Below are 21620 nucleotides of genomic sequence, written 5' to 3'. Positions count from 1 at the left end.
GTGTTTTTGAGGTAGTGTGCATACTTGGGTTAGAGCTTCGAGGGCTCGGGTGAGTTCCGAGTAGGTTCCGGGATGTTGTAGGCTTGAAAGATCAGATGTTGTAGACAGGAAAATATTTCAGGCTCTGAATCCTCTTGCGTGGACCGCGAGGAATCGTGTGTGGCCACGGAGGGGCCAGCGCGGCCGCGGTCGTCTTTGCGGGGTCCGCGATGGAAGTTGTGCGGCCGCTGAAGGCTTGGTGCGGTCCGCACTGGGCAGTGATCCGCAGGTCTTCAGAAAGCCTGTGCGGTCGCGGTCCTTCTTGCGTGGTCCGCGGTGGGTGCTTCAGAGGGGTATAAATACATGCGAATTTCAGTTATTTTACACTTTTCAAAAACCCCAAAACATAAGAGGCGATTTTTCAAACAACTTTTCTTCTCCAAAATGATTGGTAAGTGATTTCTAACTCATTTTCTTCACTTCTTAACATTTTTTAACATGATTTCAACTTCAAATCAAAGATTTTTATGGGGAAACTGGGTATTTTGGGTATAACCTAGGTTTTTTCTAAAATTGGGGATTTGGACCTCAATTTGAGGTCCGATTTCAAAACAAATCATATATTTGGATTCGTGGGGGAATGGGTAATCGGGTTTTGGTTCGAACCTCGGGTTTCAACCACGTGGGCCCGGGGGTGATTTTTGACTTTTTGGGTAAAACTTTAGAAAACTTATTTTCATGCATTGGGGTTGATTCATTTAACACTTATTGATGTAATTAAGTAACTTGTGACTAGATTCGAGCGGATTGGTGGTGGAATCAAGAGGTAAAGCGGTAGTTGAGGCTTAAATTGTGTTCGTCACATCGAGGTAAGTGTTTGGTCTAACCTTAGCTTGAGAGATTAGGAGTTGAGTCTTATTTTCTATGTGCTAATTGTCGAGTGCGACATATAGGCATGGTGACGAATATCTATACGTTGGTGTCCAGCATAACCGTGAGTCTTTATATTGTGGATAATCTGATTTCTGTTGAATCTTTCATGCCCTAAATGATTATTTCTATATGTTGTGAAAAGCTTGTGAAGAAAATTATGACCTTGAACTTCGAGGAGCATTGGCTCGAGTTATACTATAAAATGTGATAGTATATGAAATGATTGAACCCCTTTGGAGCGTTGGCTCAGGTGGTAAAGTGAGATAAGAAGTAAAAGTAAAAGAAAGAGAAAGAATTATTGAATTGCCCCCTTACCGGGATGTTTATTTCTTTGTTGAATATCTCCCTTGCCGGGATGTTTATTGCTTTGTTGACTATCTCCCTTGCCGGGATGCTGAGATTATTGATATTGTTCCCTTGCCGGGTTTTAACTGTTTAATTGTGCTCCCTTGCCGGGATTTAGTTGCTTAATTGTATTCCCTTGGCAGGATTTCTATCATTATTCGTCTACTCCCTTACCCCCTTCGTTGTGATTGTTGCTTGGGTGAGTAAGAGTGATAAAGCACGAAGGGTGATGCCGTGCATTGTTTTTTATTGTGAGGAAAGAGTGTAAAGCACAAAGGGAATGTCGTGCCGACGATGTACCATTCTGTGCCGATTTTATTGATTATATGGTGAGGAAAGATTGTAAAAGCACGAAAGGTGATGTCATGCATATTTTATTTATATGATCGCTTTGGTGAGGACGAGAGTAAAAGCACGAAGGGTGATGCCGTGCATTTGTTGCTTTCTGAACCTTTGTTGATATCTGAGTTACGTTGTTTCTTTCTGTTATTGAGGATTTCTATTTGAAACTGTTAACTCCCCACAGCATGTTTCCCCTCCCTCATTAACTGATTATTTCTGTATCTCATGTGTGTGTGTATGTGTGTGTGTATATATATATATATATATATATATATATATATATATTGCACAGGTTTATTTGGAGTCTGGTCCTAGCCTCATCACTACTTCGCCAAGGTTAGGTGGACACTTACCGGCACATAGGGTCAGTTGTGCTGATACTATTCTTTGTGCTTTTTTGCACAGATCCAGGTCCTGGACAGCAGCAGTAGTATGGGAGCCAGCCTTCAGTCCAGTGAGACACCGAGGTAACCTTGCAGACGTCCGCAGGCCCGGCGTTTCCTCTATCTTCTATGTCAGTCTGTTATCTCATGTATCCGAGACAAACAGTTTATATTTTCTTCAAACGGCTGTATTTAGTACTCTTAGAAGTTCGTGCGTAATGTGACACCAGTTCTTGGGTAAAGGCATATGTTGACTTTCGCATTGTTGCTCAATTTTCTTTAAATTTATGTCTTCCGCATGCTTATTTATTTTTGTCGTTTTCATGATATTACTGATAAATGTCAAAAGAAGTTATTGTTAATCAAGTAAGCAGTTAAGGATTGGCTTGCTCTCATTAGTAGGAGTCATCACGACTCCCGAGGGTGGGAAATCCAGGTCGTGACACAGAATTACTGGTGAAATATAATATTTCTATGAACCAATAATTCTTATTATAAGTCGGGGATTTTATCAATCACATTTTGACCCCAGGTAATTTTTCTGTTCAACGCGGTTTTGCGCCCAATAGGTCATGTGCGTGCCTGGTTATTCATGAGAGCTCTAGAGACTAAGCCAAAATCTCATAGGAGCGGCCCACTCCACTCTCATATAGGTGAATTCATCAAGTGTATACTGCTTTTAAATACACTATCCATAAGGACTATGAATTTCATTAAGAGTTATAACTCAGCCTCTCAATTAAGAGTTACACTATCCATAGTACTTCAATGCCAATATCGACTTGTTATTATCCATATGAACCTATTTCATGGGATCTCCAATCACATAGGTTGGGTTTCCATCTCTATTGAAAACATGTCGACCTTAACCCTATCTCTTTTGAGGTTTGAAGAATTAATTTTCTTCCCACAAGTTTAGTCAGAGGATCGGCCAAATTAACTTCTGACTTCACATAATCAATGGAAATTATTCCATCTCTCAGCAGCTGCTTTATGACATCATGTCTCAATTTCATGTGTCTACTTTTACAATTATAAGATTTATTCTTTGCTATAGCTATTGCCGACTGGCAATCGCAATGTATAGACACGGGAGGCAATACATCCTTTATTAAAGGGATACTAGCTAAGAAGTTTCTTAGCCATTCAGCCTCAGAACCAGCTAATTCCAGAGTTACAAACTCTGATTCCATAGTCGATCTAGCAATGATCGTCTGTTTAGCTGATTTTCAAGATATTGCACCACCACCAAGTGTGAATACATAACCACTAGTGGATTTTATCTCATCTGAATCAAAGATCCAGTTTGCATCATTGTACCCTTCTGAAGTAGAAGGAAATCCACTATATAGGATACCATAATTCATGGTTCCTCTCAAATATTTCATTAGTCTATCTAATGCAGACAAATGCTCTCTGTTGGGATTATGAGTATATTTGCTCAGTCGACACACTGCATAGGCTATATAAGGCCTTGTAAATTTCATTAAATGCATCAGACTCCCAATAATTTGAGCATATTTAGACTGAGCAACTGGGTCACCATTATTCTTTTTCAACTTAGAGTTAACATCAAAAGGAGTGCTCACAGATGTGACAATAAAATATTCAAACTTCTTAAGAAGTCTCTCAACATAATATTCTTGTGACAACATTATGCCATCTTCACTCCTTATAACTTTAACTCCCAATATCATATTTACTTCACCCAGATCTTTCATATCAAAATTAGCAGACAGGAATAATTTAGTACTTTGCACAATATTTAAACTTGTACCAAATATAAGCATGTCATCAACATACAGACATATTATCACATAATCATTGTCTACCACTTTAGTATAAACACATTTATCCACCTCAACTGAAGAAAAATCGTCTCTCAGTATGACTTGCTCAAATTTCTCATACCACCACTTAGGAGCTTGTTTAAGGCCATAAAGAGATTTAATTAATTTACAAACTTTATTTTCTTGTTCAGGAATGACACAGCCTTCAGGTTAAATCATATAAATCTCTTCTTCTAAATCAACATTTAAAACAGCAGTTTTCACATCCATTTTATGGATAAAAAGCTTACGGATTGAAGATAAGGCGATTAAAACTCGAACAGAAGAAATTCTAGTCACTGGTGCAAATATATCAAAATAATCTATATTTTATTTTTGAGAAAAGCCTTTTTGCTACTAACTGGGCTTTATATTTATCTAAGGATCCATCATGATTAAATTTTCTTTTGAAAATCCATTTAAAACCAATAGGTTTTGCACCAGGAGGTAAATCAGTTAAAATCCATGTATTATTTTTCTTAATAGAATCAATTTCAATTTTTATTGCCTTTTTCCAATATTTAGCATCTGAAGAAGATATAGCTTCAAAATAATTTGATGGTTCATTATCGACAAGAAAAGTCTGAAAATCATTTCCATAAAAAAAATATTCTTTCCTAGGCCTTTTACTCCTTCTAAGTTCCTTATTATAGGTAATTTTTCTATTTGTTTCAATATGTGTATGAGAAATTTTATCGGACAGTGGATAAATATTTTCAAAGAACTTAGCATTATTTATTTCAATTATAGTATTGCAATCAAACACATCACTTTTCAAAATAAGGAATCTATATGCAGCACTATGTTCAGCGTATCCAATAAGCATGCAATCAACAATTTTAGAACCTATTTTCTCTTTTTAGGTTCAGGCAAAAGAACTTTAGCAAGGCACCCCCAGACTTCTAAATATTTTAAATTAGGTTTATAACCCTTCCACAATTCATAAGGAGTTTTTCCAGTTCTTTTATATGGTATTCTATTTTGTAAGTGACATGCAGATAAAATAGATTCACCCCACAAACTATCAGGAGCGTTAGAACTAACTAACGCAGAGTTCATCATCTCTTTCAATGTTCTATTTTTTCTTTCAGCTACTCCATTTGACTCAGGTGAATAAGGCAGAGTTACTTCATGAATAATTCCATTATTTTCACAAAATTCATTCAAAGATAAATATTCTCCACCTCTATTAGATCTAATTCTCTTGATTTTTCTACTAAGTTAATTTTCAACCTCAGTTTTATAAGAAATAAAAGCATTAAAAGCATCATATTTATTTCTAAGCAAATACAACTTAGTATGTCTAGAAAAATCATCAATAAAAGTCACATAATATCTTTTACCTCCTCTAGTCATAGTTTGCTTCAAGTCGCCTAAATCAGTGTGAATTAAAGATAACAATACAGTTTTTCCATTTACGGAAAAACATGTCTTTCTAGTACTTTTAGCTTCAGCACATATTTCACACTTGTTCATATTATTTGAGTCTAAACCAGATATTAATCCTAGTGACTACATTTTCTTTATATACGCGACATTAACATGTCCTAGTCTAGCATGCCACAAAGAAATAGACTCAACCATGTAAGTAGAAAAAGATGTATTTTCATTGCTAGTATCAGAAATATTTAGCATAAATAAACCATGATTACAATATCCATTACCCACGAAAATATCATTTTTGGTCAATACGACCTCATTATTTTCAAATGAAACATTCACTACAACTTTTCCTAATAACCCCACAGAAACCAAATTGGTTTGGATATAGGAGCATGCAATACATCACTCAATGCTAGAGCGTTACCACATGTGAGTTTGAGAAGAATTTTTTCTTTCCCAAGAACACGAGTTGTTCTTGAGTCACCAAGATAAATAGTTTCTTCTCCTTCTTCAACTTGGATGTAAGACAAAAATTCATTTTTGTTTGCACAAATGTGCCTAGTAGCACTAGAGTCTATCAACCAATCTCTTACATTGTCCACATTATTTATTTGGGAAATGACCGCAATAATTATATTATCCACTTTAGTCAAATTTAATTTTGACTTAGCGAGATTATCATTTATCCCAACTCTTCTCTTGCATTGAGGTGAATTTTTCTTAAAGGTTTTAATTTTAACATTGTATATGTAACCATGTCTATTTACATATATGTGTTTTGACATTAGTGTCTGCCAAAGTTGTGGATGCAGTAACGTATTTGCAACAACATGGATATCTGGCGGGACAACTGTAACAGTAGCAGCTGACAACACCAAAATTGGTAGCACCATCAAAAATTTCCGCAATAGTATTACTTGCCATAGTTTCTTTGATTGTAGGGAAATGACACCGAAAAATAACGATGATAATACTGTAATAATATTATTTTTAAGAAAATACACGAGTTGGCTTGAGTCGTGCTAGGCACTGTCCTAAGAAATTATTTCAGTAATGTGAAATGTTTTCCCAGGATTAAACAAGCACATCTCTAGTTGATTTAGAGGATACAGGAATCAGCAAAATATTTATATTACAATAATCCAATAAGATTGAAAAGAGAATAGGACAAAGAAAATGGAAATAAGAGAAGCTAAGAGAGAAAGAGAAGAAGACTAAGTAGAAAAGCATTTCTGATGGGATCATTATTGTGCGGCCAAATGATGGGTATTTATACTTGTAATTGCATGTAAATTTGTAGTGCATGGCAAGAAAGTGGCTAATCAAGTTTGCCATTTGGCATAGCCTTCTAGAAGGCTAAGACACTTGTCTTTAAAGTATTGCCACACATAGTGCTTAAGCAAAAGCGACACCTTCTTGGTGACCGTGTCAAAACCATTTGTGGCTTGTAAGTGAGTGAAAATAAAATAAGAGTACCATAACCCCTTAGATCAAGGGAACTGGATTAGGTACTACTGAGACTAGCCGCTAGTAAAGTTTTTGAGAGAGTTCTTTAAAAATAGTTTTGATATTATTTCATTCGACAGAAACAAACAATAATTCGATTCAGCGCAATTAACCCCCAGCCCGTGCACTTTCAATTTCAACGAAAAATGAAAAAACAGAAAATCAAAAATTAAAAATACAAAAAAAAGTAAAAAAGAAATTTTTGAGGGGGCTTACGCGAGGAGGCTAGGGGATAGGGTGTATGGTAGTGCAGAAAAACAAAACAATAAAAAATTAAAAATACAAAACAAAAAAATTAAAAACAAAATTGAGGAGGCTCGGGGGGTTAGATGGTAGGGAGGGTGGGTGGTGCAGAAAAAGAAAAAAAAAACAGAAAATTGAAAAATTGTCATTGACTTGGCTAAGGCCATCTCCAACCCTCCTCATTTCTCCTTAATGGGGGCAACTTTTGTCATAATGGAGCTTCAACCCTCCCCCATTTTTTTCCCCAAAATGGGGGATGAATAGTGTTCCTCCAAATATGCGGGACACTATTCATCTCTCATTACTATTCATGCATATTTTATTATTTAACTCCTTCAATTTATCTCTTTATATATACCTAATTATGTTTATGTAATATCTTTATAGTATTAATTTTATATTTTAACTTTGGCGTATAATTTTGATAATTAAATTTTCGTGCATTTATTATTTTTAAAAATTGTAAGTTAATTTTATTATAAGTTATAATTGTACAAAAAATATATAATCATCTCAAAAGATGAATGGTGAAGTTATAAGATATTAGATGTTGTTAAAATTGAAAGGTTCGAATATTAGATGTTGCTAAAATTGAAAATACATAAAATAAAAATACATTAAAATTAAATACATAAAAATTGAAAATACATTAAATTAAAATACATAAAAATTGAAACTACGGTAAATAGCATAATAACTTAGTAGGGAGGTATGTTGTTCCCAGATACATCAAAATTCTTATAGTATTGAGTGAATGGGGCCGAGGATTGTTGTGGTTGTGACTGTGGATATAGACTTCTTTTATACATTATTGATTGTTGTTCTTGTCGTATAAATTCACGACGAGTCGAATCAACAATAGAATCCACATCCATCATTAAAACTTTATTTTCTTCTTTCATTTCTTTTACTCTTAGTTTTTCTTTTTGAACAGTCAAAACTTTTTTTGTCTCGGTTGCATTATTCATCGCCTCAATCATCCAATTATTTTCTTATTGGACTATCTTCATATAATCTTCATCAATTTTTTTCTTCAGTTTTGCTTTCTTCACCCCACTAGGCCGTTGTGATGATGTGAAATCACCTGCAACATCCTTATTTAAATTTAGTGAAAATAATGATAAGTTAGGAGATGATAGATAGGGTGAATCAGGGGTAGGATTCTCAGACTCCGATGATATATTAGCGTAGCCTTGCTTTCTTGGTTTTTTCCTTCCAAAATCACCATCGTTAAACTTCTCAAAATCCTTCATTATAGCCTACGCATGATCAAATTTAAAACCGTTTTTGAAGTTCGGATCTTGCATAAGTAAAGTTTTTGCTTGTGTAAGCTGCAATATTAAAAATAAAAATTAAAAAAAAATAGTAAGTAAATATATATATATAAAGTATAAGTAACTACAAAATAAACTCACAATATCCTACTCAGAAGCACCACTAGGACGCAAATTTTCTACTTGATGTACACATCCGTTTAATTTTCTTACTGCCTTCTCAATCATTTGCATTCGGTATTGCAATGTTTTCTTGGTGCGACTCTCCCAAAAATCTTCCTTTGTATTGTTGTATGCATCTATGACTCGACCCCAAAATTTATCTCTAGATTGATTGACGCCTGTTATTGGATCTTGAGAAACATCTAAATGCATTCTACATAATAGAATATCGTCGTTTACAGAGTATCCTGCAAATGGAATAGACATTTTTTCAACTGATTAGAGGAAAAGTGAATTATCGATTAAAAGAAAAATAAAAGCCAATTGTGGTTATAGAAGGTTATATTGGCACCTCAATATATAGAGATTTCAGTAGACACAATAATTTAGTAGAAGAGAAGAGGATAGATTTTATTTTGATCTCAGCCGACGAGTGGATTTCGTTCTAATCTCAACCTTCTGATGGATTGTTGCAGGACCGTCACGTTTTAGGCAAAAAGAAGTGCTACATGATATAATGACAACATGTATTATACTGCACAACATAATAATCGAGAATGAGCATGATCTTAATGCACCAATTCAAGATGATTTGTAAGGTCCACCTCCAACAGTAGAAATGGCAGTAGATAAAAATCAACGATTTCAAGAATTTTTAGCTCAACATAGAAGAATTAAGGACAAAGATGCTCATTTTGCACTTCGTAATGCATTAATAGATCATTTATGAGAGAATACTAGAGGTTGAAGTTGAATATTTATGTAGTATTTCGAATGAATTTTATCATTATGTAATATGTATTCAATTAATCTTGTATCGCAGTAATTTCACTTTTATTTGAATTATTAGTTAATCTATAATAATTGCTTACAATTTATATTATTTAAAATTTTATGAAATTGTCTTAATGAAAATTACAAATTAATGAAAATAAAAGAGAAATTTGTTTAATGGAAATTAAAATATAAAATTGAATTGAAAGATAATAATATAATATAGAAGAGAGAACAATATAAAAAATATTCTCTTTTGGCGGGAAAAATAAGGGAATGGCTAAAGCAAGTTATCACCAAAACGGGGAAATCCCCAATCTGCCAAAATGGGGAAATTGGGTAAAGGTTAAAGTTGCCCTAAAATCATAAGAGCGTGATTTATGATGATTAATGTGGCACTCCATCTTCTGTGTATATAACTGATAGCACCAAAGGTAGCTACCATAAGCTTGGGTAAAAATAGCACGGACTAGCCAGTTTTCGGATTGGTCATTCAAAAATAGCCAGCGTTTGCAAAGTCATTGAAAAATAGCCACTATTTTGCTGCAACATGGAAAGTTCCAGCATAATATACTGAAGATCGGTGCACCTGTGTATGAACTTCCAGCATATTATGTTGGAACTCCAACACGCGGAAAGTTCCAGTATAATATACTGGAGTTCTAGTATACTTATGATGGAATTTCAGTATATTATACTGGAATATTTTTTCGGATTTTGAACAGTATTTTTGTTCAGATTTATCTTTACATGAAAAGTTGCTAAATTTCGATTACTTTTGAAACTGTGGCTATTTTTGAATGACCACTTGTAAATCTGGCTATTTTTGAATTTCTCCCTAAGCTTGGAAGCCTTCATCCATCCATAATGAGCTTGGGATACTTTAAAAGATCAAGAAAAGAAGGTCTACAACATGCTACATTGGAAGTTCAAAACAAGGAAGCCAAGACCCAAGAGTTCAACGAGGAAATGCCTCCATAATGAGCTTGGGATACTTTAAAAGATCAAGGAAAGAAGGTCTACAACATGCTACATTGAAAGTTCAAAACAAGGAAGCCAAGACCCAAGAGTTCAACGAAGGAAGTGCCAAGGTTCTTCTCATTCCGCAACTACAGTATGTGAGGAAGAAGCTCTACCCGTAGCTTCAACCTTTCCCATTTTAAATCGTATCACAAATTGCAAGTTACAACAGAATAATGTCATACTTACTAAAGAAACAAAGGTTAAAAAAGCTGAGAACTACGTTTTGTTTTCCTTTTAACACAATCATTTTCCTTTCCTATTGATCTCTTGTTCAAAAGCTACCCATCTCCACCCACCCACCCAAAAATTCTCATTCTTAGTCACACTTCATTCTCAAAGAACAATCGCTCATTCATGACAACCATACAGATCTCATAATTCAAATAGTTAGCCCGAACAACGTTTATTCTTGCCTTGGCAAGATACGTAAGCAACCCTACATCAGGGTTAGGTCTTACCACTGTTTCAAAATGATTTCCTCAGTACTGAAAACTGAGGCAATATTTTTGGAACAGTGCGATGATGGTCTCAACCTCTCGGAAATCTCCAAGAATGTCAACCAAATTTCACCGAAAATCCAAATCTCAAAATACCATACCAGCCTTACTATATCCCTCACTACAAGGTAAAAAGTGAAAATTGTGTATCAAAGTGCTTGACTACATGAGTACTGATGGAACCCTACTATTGGACGTCTTAAATTTATGCAGCTGGTGAGTACAAGACAACAAATAGTGAGCATATAATTGACCATCTGATTATGTACAGAGCACTGGTGGAAATGGGAGACTGCAGCTCATGTTCATAACATCCACAGGCGTCTGTGATACAAGTAGTGAAGAACTTCACTAACCTTGAAAAAAAAAAGCAAGAAGAATAAGAAGAATGCTTATACCATATTTCTGTGCAGACTTTGTCCCTGCTGTCTAGTTAAGAATTTGAGAGAAACAAAACAGCCAGCAATGGAATGCCTTCCAGCACATGAATAGTTACATTGTTTTCAAATTGAACTTGATATTTAATGATACCAAAAGAATAAAGAATGTGCAATAAATATACAAGAAAGAAAAGATGCAATTTTTTAAAGGTTAGCCAACACAATCTACAAATATTATGCAAGGAAATTGAAAAATATGATAATTTTTAAAAGTTAGCCAACACAATCTGCAACAATTATACAAGGAAATTGAAAAATATGATATTTTTAAACGTTAACCAACACCTTCTCCAATATGTCAATATAATCCCGAAAAAGAACAGAGAATCTGCAATAACCATACAAGAAAATAGAATACAATACTCTGTCATGTTCCAAAAGTCTCTTCTTCTTTTTTCACTAAACTCTTGCCGAATCAAACAAGTTCAAATAAAATGGAAGGGGAGATCAGTACAACTTTTAAACAATAGCCCCCAATATGATGTGTTTATGATGCTTACAGTTTGCCTCCAAGATGTTGACAATAATGTTCCTATTTCTAATCGACAAAGAACCAAAGAAGATGAAAGAAAAATTAGGGCTTTGGTTGCATCGAATGAAAGAGGAAAACGTTTTGATAAGTTTAAGGAAAGGATTGGTTTGGTCTTGTCTGAAATTATAAAAGCAAAACGGACCAGAAGTTTTAGACTTCCTGAGCAGGCCCAACAATTTACCAATATACAGCCCATTAGAAGAAGAATGCGGCCCAAAAGGAAAAGAATAGAACAAAATGTTACATTAGATACTTCTAGTATACACACACATATTTGTAGATAAATGTTTCCTTTTCTCTAATTATTCTACACACAGTACAAAAAGTTATCACACAGCCAATCATGTATAGGATAGGTGTGACAAGTTAGTTAGGAAGAATATTTTTTTTTTCTCTCTCTTTCGTATATATACAATACCATGTACTGATTTGCATATACAGAAATCAATAGAAAAGAAAACTTCCTAAATTCTCTGCTTTCCTACATGGTATCAGAGCTTTAGGTGCTCAAAAAGTCTCTTTTTTTCAGATTTTCAGTTTTTTCTTTTCAAATGGCTCCCTCTGCTGATGATCATTCCACTCCACTTTCTGGTACCTCTTCTTCAAGCTTGCTTGATTCCTCCAATCCTTATTACCTACACCCATCTGATTCACCTGGAATGATTCTGGTGAACTCTCCTTTTGATAGGAAAGGATATGCAGGATGGAGCAGGGCTATTGTCATCACTCTTTTAGCCAAGAACAAGCTTGGTTCATTGATGGGTCTTCTACTGAGCCAGCTGATGTTTCTGCTCACTACAAGTCTTGGAGCAGATGTAATGACACGGTAATCTCCTGGATTCTCAACTCACTCTCTAAGAGCATTGCTGAATCTGTTCTCTACTCCAAAACTGCCAGAGAAATATGGAAGGAGTTAGAAGCCAGATTTGGGCAGTGTAATGGAGCTCAGCTGTACCAGCTCCAAAGGGAACTCAATGATGATGTCCAAGGTGCTTCAGATATAGCAGGATATTTCACAAAGGTCAAACAGATCTGGGATGAGTTAGATGCCCTAAATACCTTTGACCATTGCTCGTGTAAGTACACCTGTGGTGGTAAGAAGAAAACCCTCAATTCTCATCAAGATGGCAGGCTGATCCAGTTTTTGATGGGGCTTAATGAAGCCTATTCAAGTGTTAAGAGCAGTATTCTAATGATGGACCCTCTTCCCACTGTTAGCCATGCTTATTCTTTGCTTATTCAAGATGAGAAACAAAGAGAAGTCCATGTTGCTGCTCGTCCATCTGAAGCTACTTTCCTGGTTACAAATCAGAAGTTTAACAACAATCAAAGGACAAACAGTTTTCAGAAGTTTAATTCTACTGCTGGACCTATGAAACACAACTCTGATAAGCCAAAGGGAGGAAATTTTGCACTTACTGTAAAATGACAAATCATGTTGTTGATAATTGTTACAGGTTGATTGGATTCCCAGCAAATTTCAAATTTACCAAATCAAAGAAGTATCAGCCTCATGTTCACAGCAATGCAGCTCCAGTTGCAGCTGAACAACACATTGTGCAGCAAGTTCAAAGCATGGAGGGAACCTCTTCTGGAAATGTCATCACACAAGAACAATTTTCTCAGCTCTTTCGGCTTCTCCAGTAAGTGAAGGTTGGACAACAGAGTGATCAAATGTCTGATGCTACAGTTTCTGCCAATTGTGCTGGTATAATCACACCTAAATTAGACCCTTGCCCTTTTTCACTACTATCTCACACTGACTCTTTCTCATGGGTTCTTGATTCTGGAGCCTCAGAACACATGACCTATGATCATTCACTCTTATTTAACACCATGCCTCTGTCCTCAACATTGTATGTTAAATTGCCTAATTCTCAAAAACTCAAAGTTACTCATAAAGGTAGTGTTCATATCTTGCCTGTGATCTTACTCTCCACAATGTGCTTTTTGTACCTCAATTCAGATTTAATCTTCTATCAGTCCACAAATTCACTACTCAATTACATTGTTTGTTAATTTTTTATTCTCTTGGTGCAATCTTGCAGGCCCCTTCAATGAAGAGGCCAGTGGTTCTTGGTGAAGTTCAAGAAGGATTATATGTTCTCAAGTCTATTCCAATCAAACCTAGTGATGCTCCATTCAAGTTTGCCTCAGTTTCAGTTTTTCCTAGTTCAGTTTCAGTTAGAACTTTAGCTTCTAAGTCTGTTTGTAATAATTCTAGTACTACTCCTGTTCTAATTCTCAGTCCAATTCCAAGAGATTATCTGATGTACGCCTTTGGCATAAGAGATTGGGGCATTTGTCTATTTCTAGTATGAAGAATCTTTACAGTTTTTCATTATCTTCCTTATCTACTTTTACTGATCCATGTGATGTTTGTTCAGAAGCTCGGCAGTCTAAGCTTCCTTTTCCTACTAGTACAATCTCAGCTAAATCGAATTTTGAACTTATTCATAAGGATACTTGGGGCCCTTATAAAACCACAACTCATGATGGTTACAAGTACTTTCTAACAATTGTTGATGATTTTAGTAGGGGTACATGGACATGTCTTCTTAAAACAAAAAGGTAATGTTTTCATTGTTTTGAAGTATTTTTTGGTTTTAGTTGAAAGACAATTCAATACCAAGGTGAAAATGGATCTGACAATGCTAAAAAGTTGGGTTCCAGCTTAAACACCTCTAATTTCCTATCTTCCCAAAGTATCTTACCCAAACTTCTTGTGTAGCCACACCACAACAGAATGGGGTAGTCGAAAGAATAACACAAACATCTTTTGGAGACTTGTAGGGCTTTGCTTTTTCAGTCCAATCTACCTTTATCCTATTGGGGTGAATGTCTTTTGACTGCTACTTATTTGATTAACAGGTTCCCTTCTAGGGTTCTCCATTACAAAACACCATATGAGCTTCTTTTTGGCAGGGCTCCTTCTTATGATAACCTCAAAGTTTTTGGTTGCCTTTGCTATGCTTCTACTCTCCCTCAATCCAGATCTAAGCTGGACCCTAGAGCTATCAAATGTGTGATTTTGGGTTATCCTTTTAGCCAAAAGGGATACAAACTGTTGGACTTACTCACTATGAAAACTTTTGTTTCCAGAAATGTAAGATTTCATGAAGATTTTTTTCCTTTTATCTCTACTCCCTATGTTTCTATTTTTCCAGTATCACCTTCCTCTCCTATTTCCTAGTCCTCCCAGCCTCTTTCTTTTCCTGTTTTTCCTCCTATCTTTCCCAATTCCCCTTCTACTAACTCTCTACTTCCTAGTTCTGCCTCTAACTCTGTCCCTTCTTCCTCCTATTCCTCCTCTCCACTGCCTTCTATGACTCACAGTCCAGTACCTTTCACTCTTTCTACATCTGCATCTTCCCCTTCTCCTTTTCAGTTGAGAAGGTCCTCCAGAGATGTGCATCGTCCTACCTATTTGAAGGATTATGTATGTAATGCAGTTTAACTAACTAATCTAACCTCTACTTGTTTTGCAGCCTCACCCTCACCTCCTACTCTACCTATTTCTGCTCTTTCTCATTCTAATAAGGCTTTTCTCAACTCAACTTCTCATATTCATGACCCAACTACTTTTTCCCAAGCCTGTTTACACCCCTATTGGCAGAAAGCGATGGCACGGGAGTTTGAGGCCTTGGAGGCCAACAACACTTGGGATGTAGTTCTTCTTCCTAAAGGGAAAAAGGCAATGCCTTGTAAATGGGTTTACAAAGTCAAATACAAGGCAGATGGCAGTATCGAACGGTTCAAGGCACGACTAGTCATTCGGGGGGATGTTCAACGAGAGGGAATTGATTACACGGAAACTTTTTCACCTGTGGTCAGAATGACCACTGTGAGATGCCTATTAGCAGTTGCAGTTAAAAAGAGCTGGACATTGTTTCAATTAGACGTTAACAATGCCTTTCTTCATGGTGATTTACAGGAAGAAGTGTATATGAAATTCCCTGTTGGTATGCAACCTCCTAGTTCTAATCATGTATGCAGATTGAGGAAGTCTTTCAATGGTCTAAAACAGGCCTCACGGCAGTGGTATGCAAGACTAACTGCTGCTCTTAATTTTAAAGGGTATTCTCATTCTCTGAATGACTATTCCCTATTTTTCAAGAAGACAACTACTGGAGTATGCATCCTTGCAGCCTATGTCAATGATATCCTTTTAACAGGAGATGATCTTACTGAGATAGCTCTTCTAAAGGACTTTTTCACTCGGAATTTAAAATAAAAGACTTGGGTCAGGCTAATTTTTTCCTTTGAATGGAACTTTTAAGGGAATCTCAAGGATTAATTGTTACACAGAGAAAGTTTACCTTAGAATTGTTGTCTGAATTTGACTGTCTTGACAAGAAACCTACTGCTTCTCCACTTGAGCCATCTACTAAACTTTATGCTGATGTTGGTGAGCTTTTGCCTGATCCTACTGTTTATCGTCGCCTACTGGGAAAGCTCAATTTTTTGACTCATACCCGCCCAGATTTATCCTTTGTCGTTCAGCATTTGAGTCAATACATGCAAACTCCTCGACAACCTCATTTTCAAGCAGCCATTCACTGTGTTCGATACTTACTTGCCAATCCTGGTCTTGGTTTGTTTTTTAGAACTGATCCCTCTTTTCAGCTACTTGCCTTTTGTGATTCTGACTGGGATTCTTGTCCGGAGACTCGTCGCTCTGTTAGCGACTATTTCATTAGCCTTGGTGGCCCTCCTGTTTCTTGGAAATCAAAGAAACAACCTTTAATTTCCCTCTCCTCTGCTGAAGCAGAGTATAGATCCATGAGGCGCGTTGTTGCCGAACTTACTTGGCTCGTTCGTTTGCTATCTGACCTCACTATTTCACCATCTCTACCGGTCTCTCTTCATTCTGATAGTCAAGCTGCCATACATATCGCTCGGAATCCCGTTTTCCATGAGCGTACCAAGCATGTGGAGCTTGACTGTCATTTTGTTCGCCAACAGTTCCTTGACGGCCTCATTACTCTCAATTTTGTTCCCTCCGTTTCTCAGCTTGCCGACGTCTTCACCAAACCTCTCACTGGCCTTCGTCATCAGCAGGTTATCGGCAAGTTAGGGGTTTCTTCTCACCCCTCCAACTTGAGGGGGGGTGTTGACAATAATGTTCTTGTTTCTCATCGACAAAGAACCAAAGAAGATGAAAGAAAAATTAGGGCTTTGGTTGCATCGAATGAAAGAGGAAAACGTTTTGATAAGTTTAAGGAAAGGATAGGTTTGGTCTTGTCTGAAATTATAAAAGCAAAACGGACCAGAAGTTTTGGACTTCCTGAGCAGGCCCAACAATTTACCAATATACAGCCCAATAGAAAAGAATGCAACCCAAAAGGAAAAGAATACAACAAAATGTTACATTAGAAACTTCTAGTATACACACACGTATTTGTAGATAAATGTTTCCTTTTCTCTAATTATTCTATACACAGTACAAATTTAGTTATCACACAGTCAATCATGTATAGGACAGCTGTGACAAGTTGGTTAGGAAGAATATTCTTTTTTTGCTCTCTCTTTCGTATATATACAATACCATGTACTGATTTGCATATACAGAAATCAATAGAAAAGAAAACTTCCTAAATTCTCTGCTTTCCTACAAATATATTGTGCTCACGGTGACGTTTCCGGTTCAAGAAGGCGGAATAATGCAAAGGATAGACTGCTCGACAAGTTGGGCATGTGTTATTCATCGATAGCCAAGACAGGAGACACTCAATATGAAAATCGTGCAAACAATAAGTCGTTAATGCTTCATTCTTATCTTTAAAATCTTCATAGCAAACAGGGCAAGTGTCGTCGTACATTAGATCTCTGCTGCTACTGCTGTTGTTGCCACTGAGTTGGTGGAATATAGGCGTAAGAGAGGGTTTAACTTCCACAAATCCTCTTGGTACATCTGCCGCAATGGGTGGCTTGGTTGGGCAAATTCCACCTTCGCCAGTATATTCCCTTAACGCAAAGATATACTCTAGAACATCACCAGAGTAGTCATGATATGGATCGTTCTGGTAATCAGTAGGACTCACACTGTGTGCGCTGCTACGAAGCTCCTCTTCCTCATCCCAGTCCTTTTCAAACCTACAAAACGATGGGATGGGGGGAATTGTCCCTGGTAAAAAATCCATCGAAGCATTAAGATCTGATGCATATTCAACAAAGTAAGTGTGTGAGATTTCAAGGGCAATCACGTATATAGGTCGCGGCTGTGGTGGTAGTTGTAAATCTTCAGAAAACTGAAATCGAGTGAAAAGGGAAAAAGAGATTTCATTCCCAATTTCTTTGACAATTTCGGGGTTAAATTGAAGAGTAGCAGATAGAAGCATGGTACCTAATGACGGATCCTTGTTCAGCAGCTTTGATACATCAAAAGGGATGACCGTAGAACAACAATCATCCCACAATACATTGCAATAACAATCGCCGTATTCACAAGGATTAAACGTATTTATGAATTGAGTCCGAATTAGAAAAACGCATAAGCCTTCGGATTCAGATACCTGATTCCTTGTCAGCTTCTCATTCCATAAAAATACCCTCACCGAATTAGGGATAATTTCTGCGCTGCCACCGGTCACCGTCTGAATTTCTCCGTCGCTCGCCATAGATCAGACTGCAAACATAAAACCCCTCTAAATGAACATTCATTTATATGTGAATATATATATAGCTTGAGACCACGGTAATCCGAATCCTTTTCTAATTACAAGTTTCTTAATGAAATAAAACCCAAAAAGTGGTACAATATAATCCTAATACTGTTCTAAATAAAACCTAATCCTAATTCTAATCCTAATCCTGTTCTAATTCTAAGAGTTTCTTTGGACATAAGATTTTTTTACTTTTTCCCGAAATTAGTGTTTGGACATAAAATTTATAAAATTTTCAGTTTTTACTTGGTGATCAATTTTAGAATTTTTTGAAAAATTAAAAAACTCCAAAAAACTATTTTTCAAAAAAGTTCACTCATATCACTCACAAAACATTTAAAATAACTCTAAATTATATTCATGTCCAAACACAACTCTAATTTTCAAATATTATTTTCAGTTAAAAAATATTTTACTTCTTTTTTAAAATTTTATAATTCTTAAGTCCAAACGCCCACTAAGTTTCCTAAAAGGATTTTTTTTTTAGAAAAATGATGTTGTATAGCTAAAAAACTATACAAATTTCTGAATCATATTCTATTACAAGTTTCCTAATCCTAATTCTGTTCTAATTCTAAGAGCCCGTTTGGACATAAGAAATTTTTTTCTTTTTTTCCAAAAAATTTTTATTTTCTTTTCGAAATTAGTGTTTGTTTATAAAATTTTCAATTTTCACTTGAAGATACATTTGGAAATTTTCGAAAATTTGAAAAATTCCAAAAACCTATTTTTCAAAATTTTCACTCATAAAACTTCAAAAAAAAACCCAAAATTATATTCATGTCGAAACACAACTCAAAATTTCAAATACCATTTTTAGTTAAAAATATTTTTTCACCATTTTTTGAAATTTTAGAATTCTTACGTCCAAACGCCCACTAAGTTCCCTAAAAAGAAAAATTTCGCTGGACTGGCTTGACGGCCCATATGGGGGCATTTGCACAAATGATCTTTTTTAAGGTTACTATTTAAGTTTTGGCCTAAATTTGCAAAGAAAAAGTTTCATCTAATTACTAAAAGCGAAATTTATTTTGAAGAGTGGCTTCAAAAAAGGCCACACTGTGCAATAAAGAGAATATATTTTGGCATGCAAATAACTATGTTTGGGGATATTTTAGAACATTTGATTATGTGTTTTTAATGCGCTTTTATTTGTTTGGGATCCGGGCAGGGTTATAAGTTAGTACTAAATTATCATCTTGTTATTGGTTAGATGGAATTCAATCAATTATAAGATAGAGAAAGCTAAATATGAGCTACATAAAACTCTTAAAATCACTTCGAATTTAATTTGTAATTATTTATCTGTACTTGATTGAAGAAGTACAGGTGTCCCAAATATTTGTTGCACTATAAAGAAATACTCTCTCCGTCTCATAATATGTTTGGTGATTCTTTTGTACATGCCCCTTAAGAAAAAATAGTTTTTGACTACTTTACCCTTATTAAATATTTTTTTAATTTATGTGTCATCTCTATTAATGATCCATATTTTTACTAAATGTGAATACAATTAATTATTAAGGGTAAAAAAGAAATAATATAATCAATTTTATCTTGAACTTCTAAAATGCTACATTGGATCCTATGAATAGTTTGTACATTGGATGTCCATGTTGCGAATAACTTAAAGATTAAATCTCCTACTTTATGTCCATCATCTTTACTTTTTATGCCTATAAAAGGGCATGTAATTGCAATGGAAATATACACCATAGTGAAAGAAGAAAACACTTCTCCCTTCTTTCTATCTCTTCTTATTTACATTTTACTACATTGCTTTTATTTTATAACACGTTATCAGCACGAAGCTCTAATTTTATTCTTAACTTTCGCTAAGTTAAGTCATATTTTATTAAGTTTTCACTATGTCAAATTTATCAAAACTTGAATTTGTGGTACTTGACATCACCAGGATGAACTATTTATCATGGGTCCTTGATGCTGAAATTCACCTTGACGCTAAAGGTCTTGGAAATACTATTATACAAGGAAATGAAGCATCAAACCAGGATAAAGCGAAGGCCCTGATTTTCCTTCGTCATCATCTACATGAAGGGTTAAAACTGAATATTTAACCGTAAAAGATCCACTTAAATTATGGATTAATTTGAAGGATCGGTATGACCACCTAAAACTTACGGTATTACCGAAAGCTCGGTATAAGTGGATACATTTAAGGTTGCAAGACTTTAAAACCGTAAGTGAGTATAATTCTGTTATCTTTAAAGTAAGTTCTCTATTAAAATTATGTGGAGACACTATCACAGATGAGGACTTATTGGAAAAAATATTTTCTACTTTTCACGCTTCAAATGTGGTGCTACAACAACAATACCATGAAAAAGGTTTTAAGAAATATTCTGAGTTAATCACATGTCTACTTGTGGCAGAGCAGAATAATACTCTATTAATGAAAAATTATGAAGCCCGTCCCACTGGGTCAGCTCCATTTCCGGAAGTGAATGCTGTAGCAACATATGATAAGTTTGAAAGAAAACAAAATAATTACCGTGGTCGTGGACATGGTCGTAAACGTGGACGTGGCAGGGGCGAAACAATTATCGTCATTATGGTGGAAATAAATTGGAGAACAATAAGGGTTCTCAAATTAATCATTCAAAAGGTAAAGCTAGTATGTGTCACCGATGTGGTATGAGAGGTCATTGGGCACGCATTTGTCGTACGCCAGAATATTTTGTCAAACTTTATCAAGTCTCCCTCAAGAAAAAAGAAAATAATGTGGAGATTTCAAAATAATGGTGATGAAGTAGGTCCCTCAAACAAATATGATTCTAAGGTACATCTTGCATATAAAGATGATGATTTTGAAGGCCTAACAAATATTACTCATTTAAAAGTTGGAGACTTCTTTGAGGATATTGACTGAAGAACTAATCATCTTACTGGGGAATGAAGCTATAAAAGTTGTTATTTTTATGTTTGCAACTAGTTTATTTTTCTTGAGTGTATTTTCCTAATGCATCATGTGTTGCTAGTTTCTACATTCCTAATGTATTTCTTAATGTTTTTTTCCTGCTTGTCTTTCATATTTCTTATGATGTATTATTTGTCTTTTTTAAGAAAAATATGAAAATTTCCGAGTCTCCAATTGGACTCAAGATTAATAAAGATAATATATGTCTTTTGGATAGTGCTACAACACATACTATTTTAAAAGATAAGAGATATTTCTCTTATTTGGTAATAAAAGAAGCGAATGTTAATACAATATCCGGTAGTTAAGATTAATTGAAGGTTCTGGAAGAGCCAATTTATTACTACTAGGAGGAACAAATTTGGCTATTGA

The 21620-nt window shown here is 35.4% G+C and overlaps 2 protein-coding genes across 3 annotated transcripts; one reads left to right on the top strand and one right to left on the bottom strand.

Moving 5' to 3' along the window:
* Positions 1–12196: 12196 nt before the first annotated feature.
* LOC107764541 (uncharacterized) lies at positions 12197–13074 on the top strand. Its single transcript, XM_016583131.1, has 2 exons — positions 12197–12471; positions 12543–13074. Exons 1-2 carry the CDS (start codon positions 12197–12199, stop codon positions 13072–13074), a joined length of 807 nt encoding a protein of 268 aa, XP_016438617.1.
* Positions 13075–16955: 3881 nt separating this feature from the next.
* On the bottom strand, positions 16956–18455 carry LOC107764540 (uncharacterized). Of its 2 annotated transcripts, none has more exons than XR_001643253.2 (2): positions 17992–18455; positions 16956–17741 (listed from the first exon to the last, which is right to left on the bottom strand). XR_001643253.2 is itself a non-coding variant. In XM_016583130.2 (2 exons), the coding sequence occupies exons 1-2, from the start codon at positions 18263–18265 to the stop codon at positions 17240–17242; spliced, it is 807 nt and encodes a 268-aa protein (XP_016438616.2). In that variant the 5' UTR covers positions 18266–18387; the 3' UTR covers positions 17040–17239. The 2 variants fall into 2 exon arrangements, 1 of the variants encoding a protein (XP_016438616.2); XM_016583130.2 differs by having other exon boundaries at positions 17040–17772; positions 17992–18387.
* Positions 18456–21620: the final 3165 nt, after the last annotated feature.

The sequence above is a fragment of the Nicotiana tabacum genome, chromosome 21 (assembly GCF_000715075.1).
Source record: "Nicotiana tabacum cultivar K326 chromosome 21, ASM71507v2, whole genome shotgun sequence".
Taxonomy (NCBI): Eukaryota; Viridiplantae; Streptophyta; class Magnoliopsida; order Solanales; family Solanaceae; genus Nicotiana; species Nicotiana tabacum.
The sequence above is the reverse complement of the archived record's forward strand: the minus strand, read 5'-3'. Positions and strand labels throughout refer to the sequence as shown.